This window comes from Dermacentor albipictus, chromosome 7 (genome assembly GCF_038994185.2).
Source record: "Dermacentor albipictus isolate Rhodes 1998 colony chromosome 7, USDA_Dalb.pri_finalv2, whole genome shotgun sequence".
Classification (NCBI taxonomy): domain Eukaryota; kingdom Metazoa; phylum Arthropoda; class Arachnida; order Ixodida; family Ixodidae; genus Dermacentor; species Dermacentor albipictus.
In genome coordinates, this window is record NC_091827.1 from 50,927,418 (window position 1) to 50,946,262 (window position 18,845).

An 18,845-nucleotide genomic window follows, 5' to 3' on the forward strand; every position below is an offset into this window, starting at 1 on the left:
TCCTCGGTGTCATTTGTCTGTATTTATGTAAGCCGCGACTCTTGGCTCCCGTTCATCTCAATCATTATGTATGTATGTATATATATATATATATATATATATATATATATATATATATATATATATATATATATATATATATATATATATGTATATATATATATATATGCGGCGAGACCGTCTTTGCTTGACTATGTTCCACAATATATAGTGGGGCAAATGAGGTTTATAAGTACTTCAATTTGGGTGATCCCATATAGAGGCGAAGAAGAAGAAGAAGACGGAGCGGTATTTCGGACTGATTTGTTATAAGCCGGCGCCGTTACCGCGAACTTGAGCATGTCCTCACACGTACCTTCAACAAGCAAGTGGACCCGTCGCAATTTCACTGTAACGCAGCGATCGGAACACGCCCATCAGTGGAGCGTCGTGCCGAACTGCACGCAAGTGCCCTGCATGCCGCCTGGAGAGAGTACCGCCTTTCATGCAGACACACCGTCGCGGGCGATGCAGTGGGATCCAGCGAGGCCGGCAGACACATCCCAGGAGCTCGCGAACGTTCGGCTCAAGCGCGAATTGCCATTGCATCGTTCCTCCCCACACAAAGGTAAGCACAAGCTCCCCAATGACGAAGGAACTGTGGCCGATTGCTCTAGTTGGAATTATTTGCAGCTCTTTTTCCCAGCTCTCTTATGCCCAGCTGGAGCACGGTAACTCTACAGGCTCGTGCACAAGCATGCTCCAATAGCACGATGGCATGCATATAGCGTTCGTATCCCAGAAACCAAAGGTTGCGTGAAGACTCTCGGAAGCTGACGAATTGCATTGTATGTCTTTATGTAAGGCCATACTCGTCACTGTGTCATCAGTCAGACTGGCCGCGCCATTCTCGTCTGTTGCAAAGTTCGTCGTGTGACGCGCACGTCTATAAATTTGCAATAAAAAAATTCTGTTAGAACCCCAAAGTATTCCCGACTCTGGCACAGCAGGTTCCAGAATCAGTATCTTCTCAACTCGGCCCTACGCCAATGCCATCCCGACTTCGAAACGCTCGCATGTCCTGGAACAAAACCCGCACACCAGCAGTACCTCCTCTGCACATGATAAAATCAGAAGAATGTTATGGAGAATAACAATGGTGCTAAAACAATCGACGAGGATTGTCAATGTAAGCTAACAGACAAGAGCTTCTAAAAAGCTATTTGCTTTATTAAAAGAATTATGCACTTGGAGGCGCATATTTGTCGCAGCGAAAATATTTATGCACAATTTTTGTTTTCATTGTTTAATTATGCAAAGAACATAGCCGATAACGAGCACATTCTTAGCGGTAGTATGTGCGGGGATACGCTGAGACCCTTGTCGCGAAGCAGTTTGCTCTAAGCGAACAAGATTGCGCTTTCGGCGGGGCACCGCACGCTGCCTCAGTGAAAGCGCACGAATACGAATGCATTATCGTTTCTCTCATGCTACCGTGCGATCAGCTGTCTGTAATGCAACTGGGTTTGCGCTAACGTGCTGTGCTCTATTCCCTCTTCAAAATCTAGAATGGTAGGGGAGAGACGCGTACAGTAGTTATTTGCCTGCAGTGATGGAGACTGGCGTATGAAGGAATGTAATGTACCTGGTGACCAAGTGCACAGACCGCTACTTCATGAGGACTGCCTCTGGTGCCAGACGTTTGCGGTGCACGGCTTTTCTCGAGCGTAGACAGACAAACAAGGAACTTTATTGATGGTCCTGAGAGGTTCCGATGCCTCCTTTTCTGGGAGGTGATAACTCATTCGTCCGCTAGCGTTGTATCGCTAGGCTCCCTCTTAAAAAAAGAACTTCAACTTTGGAATGCCGGCAAGTGTGACAAAGGGAGTAGCGTCGCCACCTAGCATAGTACGTTTCTTGCACGTTATCTGCACACATCCACCCCAACTCACACGCAAACCTACGCCCACTCTATTGCCAATGTATCAGGAATAAGTGAACGAGCGCATACTTGAATCAATGCGCCTGAGCATGGGCAAAGACGCCTAGACCGATAACACACAAATGTTTCAAGCCGAACGCTTCATGGCAGTCCACAGAGTAGCGAGTGACTATTGATAATACGCCTTTGCTACAAGCTATTACAAAGTACAGGGCATCTACGCTCCAAGTAGCCGATCAATGAGTTAGCGGTTAGGGGGAAAATAGAGCAATTCCAGATCAAGCTACAGAACAGGTATTCGGCTTTAACTCAGGAAGAGGACCTTAGTGTTGAAGCAATGAACGACAATCTTGTGGACATCATTAAAGAGTGTGCAATGGAAGTCGGTGGTAACTCCGTTAGGCAGGATACCAGTAAACTATCGCAGGAGACGAAATATCTGATCAAGAAACGCCAATGTATGAAAGCCTCTAACCCTACAGCTAGAATAGAACTGGCAGAACTTTCGAAGTTAATCAACAAGGGTAAGACAGCTGACATAAGGAAGTATAATATGGATAGAATTGAACATGCTCTCAGGAACGGAGGAAGCCTAAAAGCAGTGAAGAAGCAACTAGGAATTGGCAAGAATCAGATGTATGCGTTAGGAGACAAAGCCGGCAATATCATTACTAATATGGATGAGATAGTACAAGTGGCTGAGGAGTTCTATAGAGATTTGTACAGTACCAGTGCCACCCGCGACGATAATGGAAGAGAAAATAGTCTACAGGAATTCGAAATCCCACAGGTAACGCCGGAAGAAGTAAAGAAAGCCTTGGGAGATATGCAAAGGGGTAAGGCAGCTGGGGAGGATCAGGTAACAGTAGATTTGTTGAAGGATGGTGGGCAGATTGTTCTAGAGAAACTGGCCACCCTGTATACGCAATGCCTCATAACGTCGAGCGTACCGGAATCTTGGAAAAATGCTAACATAATCCTAATTCATAAGAAAGGGGACGCCAAAGACTTGAAAAATTATAGACCAATCAGCTTACTGTCCGTTGCCTACAAACTATTTACTAAGGTAATCGCAAATAGAATCAGGAACACCTTAGACTTCTGTCAAGCAAAAGACCAGGCAGGATTCCGTAAAGGCTACTCAACAATAGATCATATTCACACTATCAATCAGGTGATAGAGAAATGTGCGGAATATAACCAACCATTATATATAGCTTTCATTGATTACGAGAAAGCATTTGATTCTGTCGAAATCTCAGCAGTCATGCAGGCATTACGGAATCAGGGTGTAGACGAGCCCTATGTAAAAATACTGAAAAATATCTATTGCGGCTCCACAGCCACCATAGTCCTCCATAAAGAAAGCAACAAAATCCCAATAAAGAAAGGCGTCAGGCAGGGAGATACGATCTCTCCAATGCTATTCACAGCGTGTTTACAGGAGGTATTCAGAGACCTGGATTGGGAAGAAATGGGAATAAAAGTTAATGGAGAATACCTTAGTAACTTGCGATTCGCCGATGATATTGCCTTGCTTAGTAACTCAGGGGACCAACTGCAATGCATGCTCACTGACCTGGAGAGGCAAAGCAGAAGAGTGGGTCTAAAAATTATTCTGCAGAAAACTAAAGTAATGTTTAACAGTCTCGGAAGAGAACAGCAGTTTACAATAGGCAGCGAGGCACTGGAAGTCGTAAGGGAATACATCTACTTAGGGCAGGTAGTGACTGCGGATCCGGATCATGAGACAGAAATAATCAGAAGAATAAGAATGGGCTGGGGTGCGTTTGGCAGGCATTCTCAGATCATGAACAGCAGGTTGCCATTATCCCTCAAGAGAAAAGTGTATAATAGCTGTGTCTTACCAGTACTCACCTACGGGGCAGAAACCTGGAGGCTTACGAAAAGGGTTCTACTCAAATTGAGGACGACGCAACGAGCTATGGAAAGAAGAATGATAGGTGTAACGTTAAGGGATAAGAAAAAAGCAGATTGGGTCAGGGAACAAACGCGAGTTAATGACATCTTAGTTGAAATCAAGAAAAAGAAATGGGCATGGGCAGGACATGTAATGAGGAGGGAAGATAACCGATGGTCATTAAGGGTTACGGACTGGATTCCAAGGGAAGGGAAGCGTAGCAGGGGACGACAGAAAGTTAGGTGGGCGGATGAGATTAAGAAGTTTGCAGGGACGGCATGGCCACAATTAGTACATGACCGGGATCATTGGAGAAATATGGGAGAGGCCTTTGCCCTGCAGTGGGCGTAACCAGGCTAATGATGATGATGATGACGACGCTCCAAGTCTCTTGTGCGCTGCAAAAACAAATATCTCGCAAATGAGCACACGCGCTGCGATTAGGCAGAGCAAATCAATCGGATAGTGACCCCACCGAGCAACGTTACTTAATTCGAAACATGACAAGCCGCTGCTTAGAAGTGCTAGCCAAAAAATAACGAAGAGCAATGTACACTGATCCTGATTTGCTTACTTACTTAATTTGCTTACTTTACTTAATTCGAAACATTACAAGCCGCTGCTTAGAAGTGCTAGCCAAAAAATAACGAAGAGCAATGTACACTGATCCTGATTTGATCCCAAAGCAGAAAATTAGGACACCTTGAAATACATTCGAAAAGCGTGAGTGTATTGTGCCCGTACAAGCATGGTGTAGGGACGCGTTGCATTGCTTTCACATGCGCAATGTTTTGTGTTCTTGTAACTGTCTGCGTTTTGTCTTTGGATGTACGCGTGTGTGTCGTGACAATCGCCGTTTATTCTTTGCTATCCTCGGAGGTGTCATTGACTCCCACCATTAGGCCTGCTCCCCGAAAACCAAATCCTAACAACGGGGCCTTCTCTTTTCTACGACGGGGTCCCCGAGGCGACAGCCCAGTCACATGTTGTCTATACAAAGAACCTGAGAGTCAAATGTGATATAAGCTTCGACAAAGCTGGACTGCAAACCATTCGCAGCCGCTGTGGATACCACCTGGCTGGCGTTCTTTGCGTACTCGGGAGCGCACCCGCCTCGATACGCCACTCCTGGGGCGCATGTGGTCCAGCGCCCTCCGATGCCGAAGACGCCAAACCTTTCCCCTCTCATGACGTCGACACCGCCCTCACCGGCTTCACGGCCGTCGCCTAAGCGCAGAGGGTCGTCGGAGATTTCCTCGACTACCGTGTACGACGTCAGCGCCATCTACGTGGTGCCCCTCTGCGCCTCCAACTTCTTCCTCATGATTGGTTAGTGTGTCGCAAACTATTTAGCAGGGGTTGTGCGAACGCCTTGCGTATTGGTAAAGAACATTCTTTTACTGAACTGATTTCTTTTTTCATTCAGTTCAATTTGACTTTTTTTTCTGTATTTCACAAACGCAAGAAGCAGAGAGAAAAATCTTGTCAGTCAACAGCTTAACGGGATCTCTGTAACCTTTCGGAAAGTCATTGCCAGCGCGAAAGTGGTGCCCTACAGTGAATTTTCTTTACCTTCTCTTGTTACTTTCGTGGCACAGAGTGCCTCCAAGCTGGCGTAACCAGCTTACTTGGTAGAGAAAACTTTGCTTCAGCTGTCGCCGTTTCTCCTCTTCCATCAGAGATGGGACGCCATAGACGTTGAACTTGGAGAATTGACTTTATGTACACATTATATACATTGACAGCTATTTACAGTGGGTCCGACGTATCAACTCGACATAGCCGATAGTACATAGCACCGTTCGTACGTCAAGACCCTTGGGTTACACTGGGACCGGCGCCTTAACTCGGCAGAGCCGAAAGTGCAGAGCACCTTTCTTGCGCCCGGAACCCTCGTGAGAGGTCGGGAGCCCGGTTTTAAACCTTCGGTTGCCCCTCCCGAATCCCCTCATGGCAAATCACGACACCCCAGTGACCTGATTGGGTCAACTGGGCTGTCACTCATTGGGCACTCTCTCTCTCACCCTCTCCCTGCGTTCCTCGGAACATTCAGAGAGATAGAGGGAGAGACAGTAACCACCAAACAACAAATAAACAAATAACATCCCAACCGTTTCGCCTCCGCGACATATATGAAAAAGTCTCCCGACACCTTGAAAAACACTTACGGGGAAACGGCCATCTGCGTCGCCCCGTCCTCGCGCCTTAACTAATCCCATCGCGCACTGCGTGCCGCAAAGGACACCCCTGCCGACGTGCGCCCGCCGATTAACAATGCCGTCTTATGCATTGTTCGTCTCGTCCGGCGGGCCCGTAAAGCTAAGTGCACCGATGGATTTGTCTCAGTGGCGCCAGCCTACCTTTCAAGCGACTGCGCGTCGGGTCACCGATCCCTCGGGTTTTAAGCTGCCGCTTTGTACCCCCCCGGCATGACCATAGACGCCCTAACGACGCTTTGCCTGCACGCGTGACAGGTTAAAATGTCCCGACGCGTCGGCGCGGGCTATCTGCCGTCAAAGAGCGTCTCCCGACTCGTTACCAAAGCGCCCGGCTGGCTTTACTCTCGGCTAAGCCCGAAAACGGCGACCTCCCCCAATTCTAGGAAGGGAAGTGACCTCTCAGCGTCCACGCCGTTTGGCAACATCCTTTACACCTACGCTTGCTAAACATCTAGTGCAACGTGAAAATTTTGATGCTATCAAAAAGGCAAGAAATCAACACTTGTAAAGTGTAGAAATGCGTGCACTAAAATATGAAACATAAAGCATCGCAAGGAAAAAGGTTTCACATTTCACATTTTAATGGCAATTAGCCGAAATACATGATAGCGTAGTTTCAAGTGCAAAACTGTTTACGAAATAAACTTCGAGACCAGTTTGCTTCATGTCCAGAACATTTATACCGAAATAAATTATTTCAGTCAGAAATCTTATTATTAATTCATGTTCTACGCTCCTATGTACAAACTTTTTCCTGCAGGAAGGTAGTAACCAGCTATACGATTTACGGAAAATGTATTATTTTTGTGTCTAAGAAGTGAAAGCTATGAAGGCAAAGCGCATGCGTGACAGCGCTCCTGAAAAATATTCCCACAGCCTCAATCGCGTTTCCTTTAGCCTAGATATCGAAAATGCAGGCACGTTCCATATGCTACAACACTTGGGTTAAACATAAGGCATAAAACTTACCAATCAGTGTTACAATCAAATTATAACTTTGTTGTTGTAGCCATTTTGTTCTCCTCCGACCCTAAGGCTCTGAATGATCTCGTTTCGTACTCGCCCCATTCTCGTCTTCAGTGCCTGCATAACGGCTCTGGATTTTGACTCAAGGTCTCTTGAAGTTCGTCGACAATGGGAGCAAAAAGCATTCCATGCTTAACAAATGCGCGATGCACGCAGGCTCCTCGGTCGTGTTCCTGAGCAGCCTGTACGCCACGTTCGACCCCAACGATTCGGACACGCCTTCGTCTACGGAGCCCAGCACGTGGTTGGCAGGGCTGCTGTTTCACCTGGAGACCGTGCTCATGGTATCGTCGGGCTTACTTTTCCTTGCTGCCTCTGTGGGTCTTCTGGGCGTCGTGAGGGAGAACCTGTTCCTGCTGAAGGTCTACGGTTACGCGATGCTGTTCCTGGTGGCGCTAGGCTTGGGTGCGTCCATGTTGGCCGCGGGTATACCATGGCTTGCGCAAAGCTTCGTCACCGACTACGTGACCGAGGACTTCGTGGTCCACTACAGAGACAAGGCCGACTACAAGAACGTGAGCGGGCTTGCAAGAGTCGTCTTTGTACTCTATTTTAAAGCGAAGCTTTCTTTGCCGCTCCCCCCCCCCCCCCCCCGCACACACACGAACACTTTGTGCATGCTGGTATATAGTGTCTCGCCGATTACACAGCTACTTGAGCAACTGCGCAGATGTCACAGGGGATATGCCTGAGCTTGGGTCACTGAATATGTGTAAGTGGGCACGTCACATTGGAAAGTAGTTTTTCTTGGCCAGTTTTTCGGAAAATGTATTTGACACTAGTTATGTGCCGGAAAATACTGCCGAAACAAGCTGGCAAGATGTGAAGAAGTGAGCAACAAAAAAAAATGAAGTCCGCTACAGAGAAGTCAGAAGAAGTGAAGTCGTTTCAGTAAACATCTAACAAGGCTTCGCGTGTGAACGGTTCCAACATACGCATGGAATCTGCCGATCTTTTTTGAAGGCCAAGCTTTTGCCTCTTCAATTGAGTTTGACATGCGTTGTCGTTTTCTTGCCGGATATCCTTGTGGAAGACAGTCAGGCTATTGACAATAGTATGTGCTGGGTACTTTCTTTCTGAGTAGACGAATTGGGCTACCGGGAATCTTCCTGAATGGGCAGCTTACTGTTGGCAGCTGTATGGCGTAGTTGAACAGTTGGGTCCCTCGGTGTATGCCATTCGGTATGCGCAACTGTACGCGAGCCTCTTGGCCAATCCCCAAGGCTAGACGTGGCGCGAAGACACAAGGGATATGTAGGCCTAAATGCAGTTAGGTATGTGTCGTGCTTTTCTGTGTATACTCCTCTCGTCAACACTATTCCCTCGAAAAACATCATACATCGCCTCAATGTTCGTGGCAAAAACAGCTGACAGCTACAGGCAACGAGGCTGAGCTCGTGTCACTGCTGATACCTCGCTAACTCCAAGCAAACATATTGAAGGCAGAACCCATCTCACGATGGCTGTCGGCGCCATTGAACACTCGGCGCCATCTAGCGCCACCATCCCAAAGCCTGAGCGTGGCCTCCGAAATGCATGACGCCTGAGAAACGCGTCATGTAGCAACCGAACTGCACCATTGCCCTTCTTTCTGGAGACTGTTGCGCCATCTACTGGCACTGCCGTGAAATCAGCGCGTAGCCTCCGAGACTAGAAGCGTGGCGCGCTGGTGCCTCCGAACGCTGAGAAGTGTTCCCTCGCTTGCCGCACACTCTTTGCACATACGCACTAACCCAAGTTGGCGAGACGTTCTTTTAAGAGTGGCACATACCTAGTTCGTTCATGACGCAACTCAGTAAAGCGTTGCCGTGAAAGGCGTTCATTGAGAAGCGGCACATATACCCAGTGAACTTCCGGGGCAGCCTGCAAATGCGTGAGGTTGCTCCGCTTGTGGAAACCTTGTGACGTCGGCTTATTTCCGCTCAGCATCGGATAAATTTAAGGAATCTTTTTCGTGATTTAGAGCGCCACATTCGAAATGGCATATACCTAGTTACCCAAGTTGGTGTCAAAGAGGTTTATTCAAAAGCAGCGCACACCTACTGGCACATTGACCCAAGCTGGTCTCAAGGAGGCTCATTGAAGATCAGCACAGACCGAGTGGACACATGCCCAGTACTTAAAATCGGCGGCAAAGAGTTCCTTCGAACAGTGGTACCCACTCAGTCCCGCATCTACCAGGTCCCATGTCGGCGTGCAAGAAGTTCGTTGAAGAGCGGAAAGTATAGACGCGTTGCCACATACTCAGTGACCCAAGTTAGTCCGATGCTGGGTTTCCAACACTGCTATCTCAACACAGCAGCCCAATGCGCTACCCATTCGACCACGATCTAACCAGTACGCAGGTAGGCGGGAAATTGGTTAGGTACAAACATAAGTCAATACATAGCCCCCGGAAAGCGCACGATGTACCCAAGATTGGTAACGCCTTCAAAAAATGTGGCACTGTTTCGAACTGAACTCATCGTAACGAACCATCACAGCGGAGCAAGCGCCGCTTGGATCCTTGTGGCGCATGCGGCGGCGGCGCGGAGGATTCTCGTGTGGCGCCCCGCACGAGAATTCGTTCTATCCGCGTTTTGCGAGTAGAATGGTGTCGACTTGCGCTACGTAGCGCAATTCAGATTCAACGTTGCAACTCGGTGAATCCGCTGCGTTCTTTTACTAATATTGAGTCAATAGCATGGGATCCGTATACCGGAGCCTTTACAAACTAGAAAGAACCATTGGCATCGCGTCGCAAGGTGATTCGCCAAAAAATTTTGCTTGAGATCTATCCGCACCAAACAGGCACTGATAAAAAGAAATATTTGAAAATACCACATTACATTTCCAGCAGGAGGGACCACAGTAAAAAAAAAGATACGTGCGTGCAGGTTAAATGTTTTTTTTTCTCCTTGCACGATTGATGAATGGAATGCTTTAGCGTGGGAAATTATTGATGCCCCCAATTTTCCAACCATTGTTGAAAATATGCTTTCAAACATGTATTTCTTTAGCTTCCGTCACATCTTTTTTACATGATGCAGAAATTTTCATTCTCTTTAGTATTTTCTATTTCGTATATATTGCAATGTTTGTTTCTGGTGTTCTTTCATTTTTTTTTTCAAGCAGTGTAGGCCTCCCTGCACCAATGCCTTCTTGGCGCTGAAGGTAATGCTAATGAATAAGAAATAAAATTAGGGTACACGTGACCTTGGCAACATGCGTGCTCACGTGTGCGCCGAGCGTCATCGGCCTGCTGACTCGCCGTGCTGTTCACTACGCGATGCGGCACCATCTGCGCCGAATGTTTGGTGCGTTTTTGCACTTTTTGAAGTAACGAGTTCAGGGGTGCGATTTTGTAGTGATGCCTTTTTCCGATGCTGTTTCTTATCGCACTTCGTCAGGGCTCGTAGCGACGCACCGCCCGCGTTATCAGTTTGATAGGCCAGTCGAAAACGGCGGATGGAAGAGTGGCATATAATCGAGCGAAAGGCATGGCTCCAAAATCGCGACCCTGGAGCGGTATTCCCAGCCGATTGCATTCTTTTTGACTACGAGGGCTTTGGCGATCGTTCGCCTGAGCTTTAGACGCTTCTCCACCTACGTACAGCAGCATTTACTCGGTTTTGTGCAGGGATCGGCTGTTTCCCGTAGACGGCCGACGTGTTGGGTGCCGAGCGACACAAATATCTCGCAAAAGGGATCTACCGAAAGTACCGCCTCTGGCATATTCAGCAGCTGACGAGATATTTGGCAGCCAATAGCGTTTACCTTGAAATGCTCTATGTGGTGTATGCGCGACCAGGGGCTTATGTTTACCCAAGTTCGCTTATCGCAAAACTCCGCCCATCTCGAGATGCCCTCCGGTTTTTACAACTTCGAGTTAGCGGGGTTTTACTGTGCCTGTTATTGTGGTGGTGCCCCAAACAAGAGAATAGGAGCTTACTTGAAACAATGGTAGTGCATCATAGAATTGGAGCTTGATGTTAGAGGGGAGCAAGAAATGTAATTTGCTAATATATTTGCTGCTTCAGAAGTGGGAGAAATGAGGAGGCTGACATGTGTATCCCAGGACAATTTTTTTGCGGAAGTAAGCGCCAGGAGTTTTTCACGGTGTCAACCATCTCAATGGTGGCTATGGCGGTAATAGTCAAAACCAGACGATCCGTTAGTCCGACGTTTACCTCAGACTCAGACTGTAATGTCTCTGAAGGACAATATTTATGCCATTAGTTACACTCTATGAATTCGGTTAACGCAATGACAGCGTTATTCCTTTCCCCTCATTCGTAGAGTGTAACTAATGGCATAAGCAGTGTCCTCCAGAGTCTCAGTTTGTGGTCTAAATTGAAATCGTTATAAATAAATGTAAACGAAGGAAAAGCAGTTACATTTTTATCTAGTCAGGTAAACTCCTCACTAACGAACAGTCTGGTTTTGGTTAATTCCAGCGTAGAGATTGTTGATACCGTCAAGACACTTGGAGTCAACTTCCGTAAAAAATTTGTCGTTTGGTACGCTGGAGCGAGCTTTAAGTTGCAGATAGTTCAGCAAAGCAAATACTAATGAAAATACCAGTTAAGTGTTTACTCAACAACCTTTCATTGCCTCTGTTTTTTTACTTTTTCTTTATTCTTTGCACAGGTGTATTCTCACCACATAGATAAATGAAAGTGAACAAGTTGCTCCGATTTTTCATGACTTGTAACAGTGCTTAGGCACAGCAGGGTTTAACGAGTGGGTTTTAAGTATCCGCGCTTGGTCTGGATCCCTCGGCGCAGACCATCGACTACCTGCAGACGTCCCTGGACTGTTGCGGCATGTCCCAGGCCGGCTACCGGGACTGGCAGGCGAACGCGTACTTCGCCTGCAACAAGACCAACCCCAGTGCGGAACGGTGCAGCGTTCCGCCGTCCTGCTGCCGACGTACGCCGGACTATGGACTAATAGTACAGGACGCTCCCAAACACAGCGCACATCCTACCGTCCCCAGCACCCTGTGCGGACGCGGAGTGCTTCGCATGGCCGAGCGCGATGCTTGGAAGGTGCGAAGAACTGTCGGGCGTTGCGACGGTCAGAGGACAGTTCTGTAGCCTTCGACCGGTTGTATATACATTCGCTGACAACTCCCAGCGTTAATGGAGGCAAAAGTTATAATGGCGCAGCTTCTGCGCTTCCGTTACTGCGCCAAGTAGTCCGGTAGAGTTTGGCAGCAGTTTCAGTTTCTCGAAGCAGATACTTAGCGTAGCCTGCTACTTGCGAAAGTTTCGCACATGCGAAAGGAAAGTGCAAAAATTATTTGCCATGTGACACTGAGTAGTTATTTTCTATCACATTTCTGTAGTACAGCATGTAGTAAGTTCGTTTTCTGTTCCGATGCCTAAAAAAAGAAAGCGAGTGAAATTGTGGGACTATTTTCAGGAGCGCTGTCGGCGAGGTGCTCTTCGGCTCCATAGATTTCCCTTCATTTGCCACGGAAAATGTTCCGCTAGCGCGGTGACACGTGGCGCACAGGGACAAGTCTGACGTTACCGCCACCGTAGCCACCACCTGCGGTAGCTTTTGCAGGGATGGTTGCTGCGTCACCTGATTTAAAGATGCACTAAGCAGCAATATATCAGTCTACAGCCTCCTCAAAATTAAAGCCCGGCCCATTGACGTAATAACCTTTCAAGCAGGTTCTATATACCAACTGGCAGGCTACAAGCTATAGCCTCCCTCCTCCCGCTCCCCTTTCTTTTTCTATACCTAGGTCAGATCCTGAATGCAGCAGCTCCATGTACGGGGAGAAAGCAACAGTTTCCTGAGGATTTTCTTTCTCGCTAAAACCATTTTTCTTGGCCTAAACACATTTAAGAAGATGAAACATCTCGTGGCTTTTTCGCATTACGATGCAGCAGCTTTGATATTCTGGTCAACTCGCCATAGAAAAAGCACTTCATGCCTGCTTTTAGTTGTCTGTGCTGGAAAAGGGGTCCACACAATATTGCTGCCAATTTACACAAAAGCTGTCGCTTGTATTGTGTTTGACATTTTAATACGTTATACATGCATCTGACTTTGTACCACTTTTGAGTTAGTTTTGAAAATGATTCAAGGCAAGGTACTCAAATTGGCTCCGCAGTACTGAGGTAATTGACGGATAGACTGGTGGAGTATTCCCTCAAATTCATGTGGGCAAAATGGCTTCTTAACACTGCCAATGGAGAAAATGAAAACACAACTCAAACGCAGTTCCTGAAGCCCGATTTGAATAATACTAGACCTAGTAAGTAAGCGTAAGCAGGCGAACGTACCACACAGTAATAGAAACAGACAATTAAAGTACAAGCCTCGCTTTGAAATGTTTATTCTATATATGGCTAGCCTGAATTCAATTCCTCGGAGCAACCAAGTCAGTGTGCCGTCACAAATGACAGTGTATTTTCGCATTATTGGGGCCAGTTTCGAGGCAAGAAACATTCCCTAAGCATGTTTTACTGTGGCATTGTGTCGTTGGTTCCTTTAGAATGTGCTCGTATATAAAGTTTTTTTCTTCACGTATTATCAGTTAACTGCAGCGAAATTTAGGTTTGACAAGCGAAGGACTCATCGAGTGCTCATTTAACGCCTCTTCTCTCCGCCTCATATTAAATGTAATGCGACGAATCGAATAAAACAACCAATTATGTAGTGAACTAAACCCCTCAAAATGCATGCACGTTTAACAGTTGGTTTAGAGAGAGCAAGAAATATCTTTTCACATTATATGCAAAAAGGAAATTTGGAAACTGATGGACACTGATGAAAAAAAAATAACGCAAAATGTTTTAGTAAATTATCTTTCTGCAATATCAAAAAAAAAGAAAGCCACTCTATCTTACCTTGAGAGGTATCTTGGTAAGCTAGGAAAGACGTAAAAACAAAAGACGGCTGGTATTGCCACCTTCAAGTTACCGCATCTGTTAGCCGGGACGTCATGGTCTTTGACGTCTGCTGAGGCCTAGCTAATTTTTATTCGGTAATGATGAACTCTGGGGTGTTCTATAGAAGGCTAAGACTGAACTTGTCAAATTTAGATAACTTTTATTAAGCCCCAATTGGGCCCTAATGCGAAAAAAACATACTCTCAAATGCGTGACATCACACCGACGTACCGACACTGGGGTACCGTCACGAAATTAAAAGGGAAAAAATGAATCTTTGTCCTTCAACAACGGACAGGTAGTCCACCTGAGGGGATGCGGCGACGCCATATTTCAAACTCTGCGTGCACACAACTTCGAGCTCGTCGTGGTGATGTTGGTGCTCGCCCTGTACTTCATGCTGCTCTCCGTGCTGGCTAGTTCGGTGCGGTCACAGATCAAGTCGCTGACTAGGATATACGATAAGTATTACACGTGCGTATGCTTAATTTGTTTCCGTCGTTGTTCCAGAGACGACTTGCTATTGGATGACTGGGCTAAATGCATACTGTGTGCTCCCAGCTAACGTTAGTCAAGTGGTTGTCTGTTTCATTTGTTTAAATAATCGTTTTTATACTTAGCGGAGTAATTAGTACGCAGATTTTCTCTTCGTGGCGGAAGATCACAGATGATCGAACGCCGTATAGGTCTCATTGCCGTATATTGTATCAGTTCTCGTTTGTTTTTTTTAACTTCAAGCTTTCCTAACGTTCGTTGGGACAACCTGTAACTATATTATTGCTGCCTAACAGTGGCCCTCGCATCCCACTCACTGCTTAAGGGGTTGTGGCTCATACCGCGTGTTTCAGCGACGACTGTCTCTAGTTATTAAGAACAGAGGTTCTGCAAGAAAAAAATATTATTTCTTCCAGGGCAAATTTCGTAACAACGGCGCACGGATAAACTCCATATGTAACTGAGCAGCTCATTTAGCTAAGATTTGTTCATTAACAACGCAATAATATATGTTAAACCAGTAATGCCAGCTGAACGTCTTTAGCTAATGGTGAGCTCATAAGAAATCGGCTTTTAAAGCGCATCAAAACTTTATATTTACAACACGATGGCGGGAGGACTTCTGACTCCTTTTTGGGGATAACAAGGAAACTGAGCGTGCCGGGAATGCGCGGCCTTAAATTTGCGTCACGTGAAGACGTGACTGGACATGTGACATATGCCATGGCGCTCTGGCCGAAGTGTCAAGTTTAGCTACGTGAGGTGATTGTGACCTCAGCTGCAAGTCTGCGCTTGGTTTTGGGCTTGTCCCCTGAAAACTCAGAAGAAACAGCCTTTGGAGCTGGTTGATAGCATCTGCACATTGTCGCGCATCGAAGCCCTATGTTATTTTTTTTTCTATGCATTGAGCCTACGCCACGGCTCGGGTTTCTTGCTTTTGTTTCGTAGCGCGACTATTACCGTGTGGCATAACTCTAAGGCGTGGTCATGCATGATCCTGATGTCCTTGGTTTCAGTTTTGCGTTGAAAAATGACTCGGGACTCTTCGCACCAGCGTGCTTCATATAAGTGTTATTGAAACGTTTTAAAAGCCGATTTATTATAAATTCGCCATTTGCCATAAATGTTCTATTTGCCCTGGCGGCCCAGCATCAATAATGTTGAAGTTATAGGGTAATCCTCATAGTCAGTGATTATTTTAGCAACAGTATACATAAAGATACGGTTGTCTGCAGTACAGACAAAAGCGTAAAATAGGCTTGATAGGGTCTACTGTTTGATTTTGTTTGGTGTACCCCCTATACAATGTCTCAGTAATTACGCTGCTTACGAATCCGACAGGCAATTCTGTCTTATCGCCCTTTTTCGTGAGTCTTGTCCAGCACAAAGTATTATTCTATCTTGAATACCCTATTTGTTAGAGGCTGGTCTGATGGACACGTGGTGAAATACCGCAGTGATGTTGTAGGCGACGCTCTGGCGGAGCAGTTGCCGGCTTTGATCGCCAGGCTAAAGCTCCCTGTTGCTACAATCCACCGACACCACCCCACCACCATACGTGAAACTAAAACTTGTTCACCTTTATTTATGGTCGCGCAAAGTACACTTCTATATGAAAGAAAAAATGAAATGTTATTGAACCAACAATTCTTATTTGGAAAATTAATTGGTTTGCTCCGCTAACTGTAATCTTTTTCGAGCGTATCAAGACCGCTACTATTTCCCCGGCCTAAACCAGAATTTTGAGGTATCGTAGAAGCATAACATAGCTTATACGCACAGCCTTGCAGGCCTATACAATAGTTATTTTCGCAAGCGTCAAAGAAAAACACTGTAATGTCACGCTGTGACATTATTATAATAGCCGCTTCTAACAACCACAGCTACCATTTATTTTGCGAGACATGTCATAAGATATGATGTCATATTTTTTAAACTACCAAGAGAGGTACATTTTTCCCAGAATCGCGATGAGAATTGGTGGATGTTGAAGAAGTTCGGAGATAGATAATTAAGTTTACTCGTTGCTTAGTTGTCCTGTGGGGGGTGGGGGGGGATTTTAAAGCAAAAATACATAAAATTATGTTAAGTATTACATGGAATTTGCCGATAACTGTTCTCTTTGTTCTCGCAAGCGGGCTTCAGCAATAAGGGCCTAAATAAAAAGCACGTTACGCCGCCAAAAATCTGTAAAAATTTGCATTGCTTAATTCTCTTCGGTCGGTGAAGCGATTGAAAATAGCGAGCGCTTTGCAGATTTGCTTGGAATAGAGAAGACCCGCAACGTAGCTCCACCTTAACGTAAATGCAGCAGTAACGAGCATAAACATTCTTTGTCTTTCAGCTGCTTCACAGAATCTTAAACTTCTTTGACGCCTATGTGATGAAAGTACGCATATATAGGTACCACCGTTATTTTCCCGTTGTTAGCCTCGTATGCAAACAGAGGTGAACGTTCGTCCTAGCGGGAGGAAACTCAGATAACAATGGGAAACGTGAGAATCAACCGCAACCTGTTTAGAGAGCCAACTTCTTTCTTTAACAGAGGCTTTTTCATACACTGGGAGCCATTTCTTGTTTTAATATGATATGCTTCATGAAACAGCTTGATCAATACGTCATCAGAGCTTTCTTTTTCTTGCTAGACTCGTGATTATGGTCCTTGTCTACATATAATTCCGGCAGAGACATCGACATGTGATTAACAATGGAGCAGTGCAGCAAGACACCGCATTGGCACCTCCGAAACGTGTCGTGTATCAGGCGTGCATGCACAGCTTCCGGGCTCCTCGCTCGTGCTTCCCTCTGGACACACTGTGCCATCCAGTGACGCCGCAACGAAGTCCACCTGTGGCGCGTGTCTAAATATACATTCAGAAAACGTTGTCTGAATGTATACGACATTCGAAACTTCGGTTCCGCTCAACACAGTGTAGAACTTAAAGTACTTTTTTGTCCTTAAAGAGCGGCACACATCTAGTGTCACACACTCAGTGGCACAAGTTTGTCCAATGGTTAGTTTTACGACACGGTTCCCTTAACACAGGTCACTACCCGTGACGCAAGATGGCAGGAAAACATTTAGAGACGTACCGCCGTATTCTCAAACGATCCTCGACTCGAATCTCGTCCTCCACTCCATTGGACACCACCCGTCGTCTCAGAAGACGCTAAGCTTCTCAACAATTCTCGTGGGTCGTCAGTGAAGCTTAGTTTGCCCTTTCATCGAAGTATCATTTCCTGTCTTGCGCCTTCAGGGCCTCCCTCTGGCTAAGTCATAGTGAAAGTACTACTTCCGAGGGCGGCCAGCCAATGACAAAAGAGCAGTGAAGACCTTTTGGAATCCGGCCCCTGGTTTTCAGTTTTCCTGCTGTGTCACATAAGCATGCGTGTGTGTGTAGTAACTGTGTTCGAGCAAATACACCGAAAAATATATCAATTCCATTCACACGTCAGTGTGAATACTTGCAAATCCCAATGAGGCGTACTAAACACGGCTAGTTAAGTAAGCGCATGAACTAATGTTACCGCGTATACGCAGTAAGTACAATCTTATCGCGTGTTATATTGAGGAAGGACCTTTCAGTTAGATGAATGCCATCGATGTCTAAGTGCTTCTTTATGTTTTCGTATTTCAGTTTTCTTTGTGTTTTCTTTGGTCCGGTTTGCGCACGCGTGTTAACTACGCTGCTCTATTGGTTTCTGTTGAGTGATCAGGGAGGGGCAAGCCGGTCAACTGCTTTATCTGCCACGTTTACCTCGTTTTCCTCATCACTGCACATTTATGAGAAATAAATTGAATGCCAGAACAAGGCTGACGGCTACAAAAAAATTTATACTCTGATTATACGCGTCGATATTGCGCCGAACACACCAGCCTTCGTTCTACAACGCGATGCCCTATACATCCCAACTTTGTGCCACGTTTAAACCGACTCCAGCTTTGCAAGTCTTGCTCGGCGATTGCGTTCATTTTGTGCCCTCAAACTGCAGGACTGTGTATCGTGGCCAGCAGTCTATGCTGCACGCGTACGAACGCTCCCTGAGGAACGATAAGGCGCGGAGTGCCGGAGTCGCTGCCGTGAATACGCCACGTTCTCCAGCGCCAGTGCCGTCCTCTACCGACGTTGGGACCCCTGGCGGCCACCGTGTCTGGTGATAACAGCCGGACCCGTAGCTCTCAGCTCCCTGGTGATGATTTGGGACCTGTGGAGGTCCATGCGAAAGTGACACGCGCCGGGCCGACAGCAGACTGAGATTAACGTAAACGACGTGAAAGCATCGGGTGCTATCTCTCCAGCAACAAGAAAAACTTGGCGGAAATATAGCAGCTGATTGTGCCTTCATCCGTGCGTGTGTGTGTGGGTCTTTGT

At 46.4% G+C, this 18,845-nt stretch overlaps 1 protein-coding gene across 1 annotated transcript; it reads left to right on the forward strand.

Moving 5' to 3' along the window:
• The first annotated feature begins 4,999 nt into the window (after positions 1-4,999).
• On the forward strand, positions 5,000-18,803 carry LOC135910161 (tetraspanin-33-like). The gene is made up of 4 exons (XM_065442208.1): positions 5,000-5,171; positions 7,244-7,602; positions 11,854-12,117; positions 18,466-18,803. Exons 1-4 carry the CDS (start codon positions 5,000-5,002, stop codon positions 18,526-18,528), a joined length of 858 nt encoding a protein of 285 aa, XP_065298280.1. The 3' UTR covers positions 18,529-18,803.
• The last annotated feature ends 42 nt before the right edge of the window (positions 18,804-18,845 follow it).

Coding starts and splice junctions, on each gene's coding strand:
- LOC135910161 (XM_065442208.1), top strand. CDS start 5,000: ATGCCGAAGACGCCAAACCTTTCCCCTCTCATGACGTCGACACCGCCC. Junction 5,172..7,243: donor CAACTTCTTCCTCATGATTG/GTTAGTGTGTCG, acceptor CGATGCACGCAG/GCTCCTCGGTCGTGTTCCTG. Junction 7,603..11,853: donor ACAAGGCCGACTACAAGAAC/GTGAGCGGGCTT, acceptor CCCTCGGCGCAG/ACCATCGACTACCTGCAGAC.